The sequence below is a fragment of the Triplophysa rosa genome, linkage group LG16 (genome assembly GCF_024868665.1).
Source record: "Triplophysa rosa linkage group LG16, Trosa_1v2, whole genome shotgun sequence".
NCBI classification, from domain to species: Eukaryota; Metazoa; Chordata; class Actinopteri; order Cypriniformes; family Nemacheilidae; genus Triplophysa; species Triplophysa rosa.
In genome coordinates, this window is record NC_079905.1 from 9,715,962 (window position 1) to 9,730,665 (window position 14,704).

General features: G+C 38.0%; 1 protein-coding gene across 2 annotated transcripts; it reads left to right on the top strand.

The window, feature by feature from the left end:
• Nucleotides 1–3,163: 3,163 nt before the first annotated feature.
• On the top strand, nucleotides 3,164–12,548 carry gnrhr1 (gonadotropin releasing hormone receptor 1). Of its 2 annotated transcripts, XM_057354760.1 has the most exons (4): nucleotides 3,164–3,633; nucleotides 6,576–7,101; nucleotides 9,592–9,796; nucleotides 9,886–12,548. In XM_057354760.1, exons 2-4 carry the CDS (start codon nucleotides 6,577–6,579, stop codon nucleotides 10,287–10,289), a joined length of 1,134 nt encoding a protein of 377 aa, XP_057210743.1. In that variant the 5' UTR covers nucleotides 3,164–3,633; nucleotide 6,576; the 3' UTR covers nucleotides 10,290–12,548. The 2 variants fall into 2 exon arrangements, with proteins under 2 accessions (XP_057210743.1, XP_057210742.1); XM_057354759.1 differs by lacking the exon at nucleotides 3,164–3,633 and having other exon boundaries at nucleotides 6,537–7,101.
• Nucleotides 12,549–14,704: the final 2,156 nt, after the last annotated feature.

Consider the following 14,704-nt stretch of genomic DNA (forward strand, 5'->3'; position numbering starts at 1 on the left):
ACTCAAAACAGAACTGACATGTTCACATGTTATTCAAATAAAATGTGTACAGTATGTAAAGGTTTGTATGCATGTTGTGTAGTTGTACTTGGAGTGTAAACAGAATATACTGTATGTTTTAAAAATAATTGTATGAGCTTTAACAAAAAATAGCTCACAACATATGCAAATAGCTAAGGCCTATGAGAAAAACGTAGTAATAAAACTGTAGTAAATGTTTGATTTATTTCCTGTAGGCTTTTTGTTTTTCTATGCATTTTTGTACATTAGAATAAAACTCATATTTTCTCATATGACACAGTTTGCTTTTTTGTCATATACAGTATATATATATTTCAAATAAATACCTTGACCAAGCTGTATTTTCTCTTTTTTTTGTTCCATACACCTCATATTTTGATGGTTTTATCTATTGCAGAGGGAGCAATAAAAGTAAATATTGTACAAATATGCCCTCCAGACATCACTTCTGGCCACTACTGTATATGGAGAAAAATGAGAACAATAAAATGCTTGCAGAGCCTTGCAGACAGCAATATGAACATTAATACATTCATTTTCATATAAACACTTAAACCTAAAATTGTTTGTTGTAGTGTCATGCTTGATTTAATCACTGATGTTTGATTGTTCATCAATATAATTAGACAGAATATTTCTCAATGTTAATTAATGTTCAAAATTAAGAGTTAGGAAGACTATAGACAGCGAGTAATTAAGCCTTATGTTAATGAGTTACAGCTCAGTGAGGTTTGAATAGCATTAAGTATTAGACACAACTGGAGGATTTGTTTCTTGATGTGCGAGTTGTCAATTCATTTAAAGGGTTTGATTTTGAGGCATTCGATTGGAAAATGTTTTACATTCAGACCCTTAAAGGGATACTTCACCCAAAAAGGAAAATTCTGTCATCATTACTCACATTCGAGTTGTTCCAAATCTGTACAAATTTCTTTGTTCTGATGAACACAGAGAAAGATATTTGTAAGAATGCTTATAACGAGACAGATTTTTCCCCCCATTGACTACCATAGTATAGGAAAAATTACAATGGTAGTAAAAAAGTCCCTCAGAACTGTTTGCTGTCCTACATTCTTCAAAATGTCTTTTTTTGTGTTCAACAGAACAAAAAAAATGATAACGTATAATTTTACCTACTATGGGAGTCAACGGGGAGCAAGAATCCGTCATTCTTCCAAATATCTTTCTCTGTGTTCATCAGAACAAAAAAAATTATGAGTAAATGATGACAGAATTTTCCTTTTTGGGTGAAGTATCCCTTTAACGGTCTGAATGTTAAGTAAAACATTTTCCAATCAAATGCCTCAAAATCAATATTCATCATAACATTTAGAGCATCAGGCTATTAATATAAGTAAACCGTGTAATGTCAATACTAGAGACAGCATCAAATCCTTAAACGCAGAAACAGGGGAGATGTTATGTAAACACTCAAAGTGCATACTATAATCTCATGAAGGTTATGCAATCTGTCAGCTAAGAAGACTGCAGCACACACTTGGCTGGATAGCAAACAAGGTGAATAGATTGATTATATAAAGAGGTCATTGTGTTCTAGACAATACAATTGAGTTTTGATCATGAAGACAATATAATTGAGTTTTGATCATGAATAAAACAACTTATTTCGAAACCCCATATGTGATATTGTCTACAGATTTTAAAATGAAACGAATATCATAACCATAGCAGTAGAAAAGATTCCCTTTACCCACAGATGTGTACATTTGTTTAAAAACAGAGTAACTCCTCTGTGTCATTGAATATTATGACAGTAAAACATTTGAGCACTCACAAGATGAGGAGTGACACATTCAATTTAGAAGACACTGCTTGTTGCCTGACACTGTTAAATTACATTTACATTTGGGGATTTAGCAGATGCTTTTATCCAAAGCTATACACCAGTGAGAAAAAAATTAGCAATTCATCATGTTAAGAGACTCCTTTAGGTTTAATAAGAAAACTTTTCTTTTCAGATATAACCACATTTTACCAGCAGAGGGCAATGCAGCCACAAGGGTGACACTGGGTGCTACGTAATGAATCTATAAATATCCCATTTTAAAGAAGTCTAAGAAAATCTGCTGCATTGTGGTAAATTAAATATTTGCAACTATAAATAGCATACATGAGCTGATTGTTTAATGATTTTCTATTTCCTAACAGTAGCCTAAGTCGTACACGTTGGTGTCCTAATAATAAAATAATAAAATAAACCAGTTGACATGACACAAATAACTTTCGGATTACCCAGTTGCTGCTTGGGCATAGTAGTCTACACGTCACGAGAAAGCACGTTATGCATGTCGGTTTGTATATCAGCGATTGCTAAATGGCTTGTGAAACCTTAAACCACTGTGTTGCCAATACGAGCAAAATTAATACGAACTCTGTATCATAGCCGCAAGAAAACCGACAAATTAAACAACCCTTACATTCATTTTCTTTAAAGAATTCATTCTTTATTATTGGTTTGATTTGATCACCGGAGCATAAAGAATGAGCTGTGGTCATCAACCGCGCGACGCTTAATCCCAAACCCAGTTAACCTTGAAGAGATGTGACAATGGAGATCAAACTGCAAATGGAATATGTTCATCAACCCTTTGTTTGCAATTAAAATGTCTGCGGGGGGCAAATTAAAAGGGCTGTTACATTTAAATGTCTTAATTACGTATGTAATACAAGAGGAGGGTTAACGCAAATGACTTACAAAATTGGCTCGTTTCATAACACTTAACTCTAGAAAAAAACATAACCTGTTCAGTTAAACCAAACAGTTGTTTATCAGAGAATCCAATTAACGTTGCTATGAATAACTGTTTGAAAGCCATGCTCTTTCAGATTATTTATTTGTGTGATTTTTAGTTATTTTGGCCCGAATCACAACTAGACATTCACTTTATAGACATTCAATTGACTTAATGGTTAATTGATGCACGGCATACCAACATATGGATTTTTCAATAGCCTATCGAACATCACCCTTAACCTTTAAATTAAGTCTGTTAGACACCCTCAGCGTTCACGTGAATTTTCAGGGTGACGCTGAGGTTCCATCACTGTGCTGCTGGATTGTATGCAGTTGAAGGCAGTCTGGTTGAAGGTGAAGGGCTGGTGGGTGGGTGGTAGAGACAGTGTGCTGTAGACGATACAGGCATTGGATACTCTTCAGCACCTGGACATCTCCGTATCATTTCTGATTTTTGCAATAAGTGCGACTAAACAGTTATTTTAGTTTCTTTTAAACAGCTCAACAATCCCAAAGCTTCAAACTATCAAACTTTTTCCCAGGAGGGCATCGTTACCACACCGCTGAGTGAATTACCGTTGACTGCGGCAAACTGTAACAGAACAGTCCACGGTGCTGTCAAGCTCATACAGGGATGGAAGCGATAAAGCTCCGCGTTTGGGACAAGACTCACCGTGGATTTACCCGTTTATTTTCGCAGAACGTATCCTGATGATTTGATAGCGGACTGTTGAATACACAACATTTTATCCTCTGCTGCAGCACCATGTCTTATATGTAAATTACACTGAGGCAAAATTTGCGACAAAATTGTGCTCATGGATTAATCTGCACATAGTAAACATTCCAGCACACAGGTAAGTCAATACATGACAGTTAAATGATGTGTGCAATGGCCATTGAGTACTTTTATGATAATTAGCTTACTGTGAGCTCATTGAAAAATGTGCATGAAACCTTATTAAAGAAAAGTCAAAGGTCTTTGTGTCAGAACATAGCAAACTGCATACATTGACAGCAACGGCGCGTGCAGCTCTTTTAATGCGTTTTGAGATCGAAATTGATTTCCAAAAATTGATGAGCAGAAATTCTGTTTGAGTGTGTATTGTATATACACCGTCTACACCGGACGCGACAGGCGCAACAACCTGCTTGTTCTAATGGGTTTGTCGCGTCGCGCCGCATCCAGTGTGGACAAAATGTAAAATTATAATGGGTTCTAATGCGTTTCTAATGTCTTTTGTCGTGTCGCGTCGGTTTCGTCCGGTGTAAAAAACAGTCCTATATAGCACAAAAAGTGGTTCTTGGCTCGTAATCATATAGGGGAACCACTTTTAGTGCTATATAGAACCATATTTAGGTGCTTCAGTGGTTCTTCAGCGGTTCTTTGGGATGACTGAGGTGCTATATTTTTTTTCAGAGTGTACAGTATAGCATATGATGTAAGTCAGCAACTTACTGAGTTTTAAAACACTGCCAAAACGTATTTCAGCACCATACACATCTGTTTTACATTGCTATGAACAGACCAAACCAAAAGGTGCAGTGGACTTTTTAGGTAATCCTACGTGTGTATCAGTTTTTATGAGCTTCTAAAGATTACCAAAATAATTCATATCAAACAAAATGTGAAACAAATGCAACCAGGAGTGTAGAATAAAGAAAAGGCCTGTTTTATTTTCATTTTTTAAATTTCTTTTTCTTTTCATGGGTCAGAACTTGCATTGGTTTTCTATGTGGCCACTGTGGGATACGTCAGCCTATTTAAACACCATTAATTGTTAACACTCCCTAACACTTCTATCTCAAGTCTGTAACAAGTCCTTTTTATCAAGAATATAAATAAAATTTAGTCACAGTTTCAGAGATTACAATACAATGACATACACTTTTTTTCTAACAGTTAAAGCGAACGTTTCCACTAAACTAAATTCTACAGGAGAGATGCAGATCAGTGCAGTGCAACATCATTAATAAGTCATTAAGGCTAAAGGAAAAGTGCACATTCTGTTCGAAAGAATGATTGGGTGAGTGAAATAAAAAGAGAAATAAAAAACGAAAAACATTCTAGTCTTTTTAACAGATCTTTCATTGTATTATCACATTCATAACAATCACTTGTGGTACATTCCAAAGAGTTATGATGGCTACCACATTAACACTCTTCCTTGCATATATTTGCATAATGTTTATCTACATTAGGAGACGGGAGTGCTAAGATGCCATAATTCCAGAGGGATGGTACACCGCCATCACTCAGACAGTCTATTAGAGAAACAGGAAGGCAGCAATGTAAAAGAGATGCATCTTTCTCAAGGTCTGCATGCTGTAATAGTCACTCAAATTAAGAGTAGAGATAAATCATGGTAATAAATCAGAGATAAGACTCATATGGTTAATTTATTTCAACAAAACGCATTTCCTTCTGCACTGATTTTAATATGCATATTGATTTCTCAACATGCAAAAAACCTACAAAAACAACTGCTCTCCTAGTTAATACATCTGTTACTTTTGGGTGGATATCATTCATGTCAGAGCTGAACAACAAGACTGAAACACTGCACAGACTGAACAGGGAAGTGCAAATACAAGAGAGGTTTATGCAGTAGCTGTGTCTACTGTCCCCCCATGCTGTTTACCTGGACTATGGCTATACAAAAGATCCTTCCACTGGGACATCCTGAGTAAAACAGCCATTTCTTTATTCTTTATTGTCACCGTAACAAGTGAATGTACAATGAAATTGAGTGCGTACTCAAAGTGCAGAAACAATAGATATAGAAGATTAGACATACAAAGATATTGCACAGGTAATGCAGATCAACACATTTCCATGAATATTGCACATTCCGTATAGATTCTAACTGGATGTCTCAAAATATTGCACAGATGAGATATTGCACAAATGAAATATTCACAGACAATTGCAGAGTTGGCATGGATTTGTTAACCTAATAGGCCATTGATATGTAAACTAAAGCTTTAGCAGCAACCCTGAACGACTAAAACATTATTTGTTATCAGGCCACAATGATGTTATTATTAAGACTATAAACTATACATCAATACAGTACGTCCAATTTAAGTCACAAAATGACTCAATAAATTATTTCACTCAGAGCTCAACTTTATTTAAATCTGTTTGTAAACATTCTAATTCATTAACAAAGACGATAAACAAGAAAGATGGAACATCTGTCCTCTACATTTGAAGTGCAACTTTATTTATTCCTATCTCATCTTAGAACCTGAGCACAGCCCGCTGATCATTCTCAAAAGGTCTATATATAGACCTTTGAAGAACCACAGAGGTGCAATCTATCTCCTTGCCACTTAACCAAGATGGATCCCTATCTTGTGGAAAAAAGCCCCTGGCAAGAGCCCCCTGTATCTCAAAGATGAGATAGCAGATGGACACTATAAATGCACAGGATTTTACAGTGCATGAAGAAGGGGCAATGGGGTTTACTGTCAGAAGAGTGACTAATGTGACAGTGGAATTTGGCCTGTTGGTAATTGGGGTTTCTTAAAGATGTGCACAGCATAGTCACGCCTGGACATTCTTTGAAATTTACAGAGATTATTACGTGATGTGCATGAACAGATGCCAAGAATCTGTAGGTCCCTTTGGATAAAAGCTCCTACTAAATAAATAAATGTAAATGTAATCTGCAATCCTACTGTAACTGTACGAATGTACAGTCATTTATACATTGTATAATAAAACTTTTAGAAGTTAATCAAATGTAAACTTGTTTTACATCAAGTACATTAACACCATGCGTTTCATTCACAGGATGTCAGAAAACGTGTCTCTCCTATCCATCAATCCCACAAGCATTTGGGAAAACACCTCTGTCATCCCCAACCCTCGGTTCCCTCCAGACTGGGAAGCGCCCACATTCACCGTGGCCGCTCGCTTCCGAGTGGTGGCCACCCTTGTGCTCTTCTTCTTCGCAGCGATCAGCAACCTCTCTGTACTGATCAGTGTTATCAGGGGACGAGGACGCCACCTGGCCTCGCATCTGAGACCTCTCATCGCCAGTCTAGCTTCTGCCGACCTGGTCATGACCTTTGTGGTTATGCCCCTCGATGCTATTTGGAATATCACGGTGCAGTGGTATGCCGGCAACGTCATGTGCAAGCTGCTTTGCTTTCTGAAGCTCTTTGCCATGCATTCTTCATCCTTCATCTTGGTGGTGGTCAGTCTGGATAGGCATCACGCCATTTTGCACCCGCTGGAGGCTCTAGATGCCGGCCGCAGGAACAGGAGGATGCTACTGGCTGCCTGGATTCTCAGCATAGTGTTTGCTTCTCCGCAGGTATGAGGGTGAACAAGATGTCAATTTAATGAGAGTTGTCATGTCATCTTGTTACGAGCCAGCACAAAACTGCCTCTAAAGATTATAGATGGATGATAATGTTTGGAAGTGATTTTTGATGTGAAACTACATTCTGCTAACATAGCTTAATATGCAGACATCAAGGGTGATTCCACAAAAATATGTGCTAAAAATGTGTTTTGTCTCAAAGTGAAATTAAAATGGCACATACCACTGTGTTTTTAGGGCAATACTGCTTTGAATCTGGTATAATTAAATATTTCCTGATAGCCATCTAAGCGTTTCCTTGAAGTAATTATCCATAGCTTGAAGCGGTGCAATAACTCACCCTGGATCAGTGACTCTTCAGTAAGCCTTTACTGCATTGATTATAGATTCTATTTGTCAAGATATAGGCTCAGGGCATTATTCCCAACCTTTAAAACGCCCGACTGAATCTCTTCCGTGTGATCCTGCCCTTCCATCCTTTCCTCTGAAAGGTTTCTAGCCCCATACTTAAATGTAGTAAGGCAGAAGTTGTCATTTTTAGCAGCCTGTGGAAGCAACCATGGCTTGTGAAATCATTAAGGGAGATAGAGGAGCCTGTCTGAGACAAGGTCAGCTAGTCAGCCATGGATAATGGGAAAGAGATGTAACTGCAGACGTTTGTGTGTGTGGGTGGTGTATTGTGGTTATCATTACATCCATACTTCCCTCATAACCACCCACACTCTCCTATTTAATATGCGCAAATCCCCCTCCCTGGTGAAAAATTGTGGGGCTTTTCTCTGTTAAGTATGTGGCACCTGATTAACGGTGTAGAATAATTAATTGAAAAAAAAAGAAGAATAAATAAAGTCTTGAAAACAAAACTAAAAGAAATGTCATGTGGTGATAAAGGTTAGATTAACTGAAGTGTATACTATACTTAAAGCGACAACGAGCAACTTTTGCTCACTGTTGCCCCACGTGGTTGATAAGCGGAATTGTCTGTATGCAGTGTCATAAAAACTATCGCAAAGATTTCCCGCTGGCAGCTCAATACACGTGAGTTTGTTTACAAAGCCGACGGACCCGGCGGACCCAGATATGCTATGAAAACAGCGCATAGCATGTGTATATATAAATAACAACAACATTAGCCTACTCAACGACTGAACTGTTCAACATTTACGTGGTTTACTGGTCTGAACTAAAGAATCTGCTACTTTTTACCACAACACGTTTATTCTGTTTTTTTAGTCTTCATTTACAAGCACTACACACATTCATTACGAGACACGGCAACATGCTAGCTATCGACACCGGCAACCATATATTATCTCTCAGCTACCTTACGGTTATAAAGTGTGAACCGGTGGTGCGCCAATGACACAGACTAATAACAAATACGTTCAAAAGTACAGGACAGTAACAAAAAATGTACAAATAACACTTACAAATCCAGGAGCAGGACCGCTTGGATCTCCATCCGTTTTGCAACCTGTTGCCTCTTGCTGCTCGCGTCACCAAGTGTAAGCCCATCCGATATTGATTCGTGACCGGCCTCGTGTCCGATCATTCTCTCGCTTTTTTTTCTTTGCTTCCTCTGACAAAACCCTCTTTGGTTTTTTGGCTGGCTCTGCCATGGTGATGTTTTGGTTCGTTTCGTCTTACTGTTAGCTCTGTTAGCTCTGCTGTTGGCTAACTTCTCCCAGGCTACGAGTAAAACGTGATGTATGCCGTAAAGCAGGGGATAGGCGGGGCTTGTACCGGCCCGAACACCAAAGTTACAAGTGCAATTTCAGCCGATAGGAGGCTGCTCAGGTAGCAACGGCAGTAAAATTCGTCCAGTTAAAAGTTGACCTACCACTAAAATAATTTTAGAGACATTATTTTAAGGTCAAAAAGTTGCTTGTTGTCGCTTTAAAGGAACAGTTCACCCAACAATGAAAATTCCGTCATCAATTACTCACCATCTTGTCACTTCAAATCTGTATGACTTTCTTTCTTCGGTAGAACACACAAGATATTTTGTAGAATGTTGGTAACCAAACAACGGCGGAACCCATTCACTTCTATTGTACGGACACAAAACCAATGCAAGTCGACAGGTACAGCTGTTGTTTGGTTACCAACATTCTTCAAACAGTATTTTGTGCAGAAGAAAGAAAGAAAGATAGATGAGGGTGAGTAAATTGTAACAGAATTTTCATTTTTGGGTGAACTATCCCTTTATAATACTAAGACAGCTTGATGTTCATTTTTTTACCTTTACACTCAATTTGTTACATTGCTAAAATCATTTGCCATCAAAAAATAGTTTAAATTGAAAAATGGGAAGCTTTCTTCTACTGGACTTGGACTTACAGACGCCACTGTATTTGATTCAAGCAGAACAAGGACAACAGAATGAAATATTGTGGGTTTGTGGGGTATTGTTAAAGCGACAAAATGATAGAAGCATCATGTCTCTCAATATCAACCCTGGCTTTATTTTTATCATTTCAGCTGTTTATCTTCAGAGCAATTAAAGCCAAAGGAGTTGACTTTGTTCAGTGTGTAACACACGGAAGCTTTCAGCAGCGCTGGCAGGAAACAGTCTACAACATGTTCCACTTTGTCACCCTGTATGTATTTCCCCTGCTTGTCATGAGCTTCTGCTACACTCGAATTCTAGTGGAAATAAACCGCCAGATGCCTCGTAAAGGAAAGGGTAAATGACTTTTGCTTTGTTCTGATCTAGCACCCATCATTGGTGAAGCATTTCTCTAATTTCACCCCAACCTTCATTTTCCTTTCTAGGTGGTGAACCTTGTCTGAGACGCAGCGGAACCGATATGATCCCAAAGGCTCGCATGAAGACCCTGAAGATGACCATCATTATCGTGGCATCGTTTGTGGTGTGCTGGACGCCGTATTACCTGCTCGGCATCTGGTACTGGTTCCAGCCTCGCATGCTACAGGTGATGCCGGAATACGTCCATCACGCCCTCTTTGTCTTCGGCAACCTCAACACATGCTGCGACCCGGTCATCTACGGTTTCTTCACACCCTCATTTCGTGCGGACATAGCCGGCTGCTTGTGCAGGAGAAATCCGAATTCTTCTTCAAAATCACTGGACAGACTCTCTGCAAGAAGAGGTGGAGCGAGTGGGGAAGCAGAGTCAGATCTCGGAAGTGCTGACCAGCACAGTGGACAAGCATAACGCTAAGAAATCTCCATGAGCTATAGTGACTAAACCAACATTACTTCAGGCATAGACTGATGTGCCTGCTTGACTTTCTGAACTTAGAGGTAGACTTTTGCTGAGACTTGAAATCTGTGTCTAGACCTCTTTTATGATGCTATGGTGTCATAGTATTTAGAATCTAAGTTTGATGTTTGCTGAATTGATACTTTAATCCACCTAAAATCAGAATGTACTGTATATTGAACATATAAGCAACTGTCTCAGTTTGACATTGTGGTTTTAAAGGGATAGTTCACCTGAATTGACTGAATTTGTTTTGTCAGTACAATAGAAGTGAATGGGTACCACCATTGTTTGGTTACCAAAATTCTTCAAAATATCTTCCTTTCTGTTCTGCAAAGGAAAGTTAGTCACACAGGTTTGAAATGACAGGAGGGTGAGTAAATTATGACATCATTTAATAATGAACTATCACTGTCTGGACATTTTAAAAGGAGATTTAAGTAAGAGTACATCACCATACAAAAGTTTAGGGTCACTTGACGAAAATGTTTTCATAGTCTTTTGATCTGAATGCAAATATCTGTTTGAAATTAGTTATGTGGATAAAAATATATTGAAATGGATGACTGGGACTAAATAAAGAAAAAGTGGCCAATAAGAGCCCAGATTAGATGAGAACTACTTTAAAGGGATAGTTCATTTAATATTAAAATCTTTCATCATTTATTCACCCTCATGTTATTCCAAATCTGTATGACTTTCTTTCTTCTGCAGCACACAAAAGAAGATATTTTGAATAATGTTGGTATAACCAAACAACACTGGACCCCGTTGACTTCCATTGTATGGACACAAAATCACAGAGACATTTCTCAAAATTAGTGATCGACTGATATGGGTTTTTTAATGGGCAATGTCGATACCGATATTAATAAAGCACTGTGGCCGATTGGCCGATATAACACAAATGCAATTAAATTAGTAAATGAGAGACATAGAGAAAATTGGTGAAACTAAATGAACAATTATTGTGTATTATGTTAGTAACAGACTTGAACACATGAAGAGGTCCACACATGACATTATATCAATTGTGGGCAGCTAAACATGGCTTAATAAAATATAGGAATTTAAATATATTATTGATACTTACCATACAATTTTTGTATCTCATCCACCATACACGACCCATTTTACTGTGGTCATATTACATTACTAACTGAAAAATGCCTGCTTTACATCTTAGTAGCTAATGTTCTGTATGGTGGCCAAACAGAAATGATCCATTTGTAAAAATATATTGGCTGATGCCGATAATTAAAAATGTCCAAATACCGTCCGATATATCAGCCATGGCAATATCACAACTCAAAATATATTCTTTTGTGTTTCACAGAAGAAAATGTCATATACAGGTTTTGAACCACACAAGGGTGAATAAACAGAATACAACAGTTTGTTATGGTTTTGTAACAACACAATTTCCATAGTAATTGTTAGGTTTGTGTTTCCATAATTTTGCTGAGTTTACTATTATTCTAAAATGTAACAAATAAAATATGAATAAGGAATGAATGAGTGACCCTAAACTTAAGTACAGTTAATATTTGAATCGGAACAACCAAATGGCAGTGTCTAAGGCACTGCGAAAATGTGAGCTATTTGCCTGTCTGGAACAGGGTAATAAAAACAGTGCCTACTTTAAAGTAAACATGCATAACAGCACAAGCATTTAAAAATTTGTTGACAAGGATCTCTAATTAATTACAGCTCAGAGTCAGAGCAACAACCTGAGCTAAAAGCTTGTCTGGCGCCATGCTTGTGTAACATATCCTCTGTGCTTCAGGTTCTGGAATGTTACCTAATGTTATTCAAAACTGCCTTAGCAAAATTTCTCTTGAAGAAATGTTGTTGTGAATATTGTATTTATCTGTGGAATCACCATATATGGTTTACGCTAGTTATACATATATATATTATGTTTGCAGCAGCAGTGTATTTTGGTAAAGATATGCATGAATCTCCAGAAAGGAATTTGTTGTGGTTCGTGTTTGTGTTTACTGTGGGTGACCATACAGCCTTAAAGGGATAGTTCAACCAAAAAATACTTTCATCATTTACTCACCCTCATGTCATTTCAAACCTGTATGACTTTCTTTCTTCTACAGAACACAAAGATATTTCACAGATTGTTGGTAACCAAACAAAATTGGCCCACTTTTGACTTCTATTGTATTGACACAAAACCACTAAGACATAAAAAATATCTCAAAATATATTATTTTGTGTTCCACAAGAAAAAGAATAAAAGACTCTTTTTTGAGAGTGAATAAATGCTAGATCTTTTTGTGAGAACTATCCTTTTAACTATCCTTTTAACTTACATATCTAGATCAATGTCAATACTGCTGTTTCAAAGATGGTTAACAATATACTGTATGTGTAAAGAAAAATGATTGAAAAAAGAAACACCTTTGTGTGTCCCTAATATATATTTTAAATAAATATCAGAGAGTTGACAGAGCTGTTAGTCCACTGAGGTCATGACAATATCGAAAGGCCAATTCAAAAAGAGATGAAACCGACGTCATTGATTAACGTTTAGAGGTGCTTCAAGAGATGAATTCATCAAGTACAGGCCTCAGAGGAGATGGAATGTGTTTAGACCGTTTATTGGACAATTTTGTCGTGTGTCCATCTAGCTTCAAGAGCAGTACTGAGGACTCTTGTCAGGGCTCTTAGCAGGGGCATTTCAAGCCTGTCATCAGTAGGGCACAGACTCCTCTTAAAATTAATTTAAAAAGTGTATGTATCCTTTTTCTGAGGTCATGCCCAATTTTTGTTTGAAAAAACAGTAAGTGTCTAATTTTTCTAGCAGCATTTTGTGTCTAGTGTAACCATTGTAACTTTGGGATAGATTGGGATTAATCTGCATCTATCCCTTTACATACAGTAATTCACAGCATATTTAACTAATTTAATAGCATTCAAAAACTTTTATAATATAATAAGTAACATATTTCACTTTGATTCCTACAAATGATTCAATTACTTGGTCCACTATCTATTCTCTTAAAGGTCCAGTGTGTGAAATTTAGCGGCATCTAGCAGTGAGGTTGTGAATTTCAACCAACGGCTCACTCCACCCCTCCCCGCTCCCTTTGGAAGCACTACGGTGGCTGACACAGGACTACATTTACATTTACATTTATTCATTTAGCAGATGCTTTTATCCAAACAATGGAAGCAATTGGATCAGCATTAGGACAACAAAAAGCATAAGTGCAATAAAACATGTCTCACAAAGCCTACTACAGTGTACAGAGCTAAGTTTTTTTATATAGATAGAGTAGAAAAGATATAGAAGTCAGAAATGATCGGTCAGGTGCTGACGTAACAGATGCGTTTCAGACGATTCTTAAAGATGGCCACAGAATCTGCTGATCTTGTAGCAGCGGGCAGATCATTCCATAAATGTGGAACCGATCCAGAGAAGGTTCGTGAGAGTGATTTTTTACCTTTATGGGATGGCACCACAAGATGTGTTCATTTGCAGAGCGTAAGGATCTGGCGGGTACATAAGTCTGCATTAGTGAGTGAAGATAAGGAGGTGCCAAACCGGTGGTGGTCTTGTAGACCAGGAGCAGAGTCTTGAATTTGATGCGAGCGACTACAGGGAGCCAATGTAACTTAATGACGGGAGGGGTGACGTGTGCTCTCTTCAATTCATTGAAGACCACTATTGCTGCTGCATTCTGGATCATCTGTAGAGGTTTTGTTGTGAAGTCCAGCCAGGGCCGGATTATCCATTGGGCATTATGGGCACTGGCCCAGGGGCCCATGCACGCTTGGGGCCCAAGAAGGGGTGAGAAAATTTAACATAACCATGTTTTCGCTATATTAATTCTGCCGTGCGCCTCTCTGGTCCGCACACACGCAAGTGCGCACACAAAAGAGTGTTTCTAACGTACGCAAGTCTGTCTCTTGATTTAGTAACATTTACAAGCCCTTTAGCAGCTTTTGTTCAGGAGAAGCACAAAGCGAAATATTCTGCGACCTTCCGATAAAGCTTTCATTCAGTGGGAAAATGTCGCCAGTGCTGTCCCGCGAGCGCAAGGTCTCTTTTTCCCCACGCAGGGATCTCAGTGAGCGGCAGGAAGAAGCAGCACCTGTCACTGCTATCGACTGTTTGAATGTATAAACATGAACACATTTCGTCTGTAAATATGCATATGGCTACCTAGACAGAAGCTGTGTGAAAGAATATAGCCTAAATCGCCGCTTTTTATGGTGATTTGTTAGATGTCGCGCTAAGTCACTAAGTCAAGAAACTGAAAATATGTAAATGAAAACGGCTTTATTGTTGTAAATATAATCTATAGGAATACCCTCACGGTTGTCTTTAAAATCTCAAAAGGTAAGAGTTT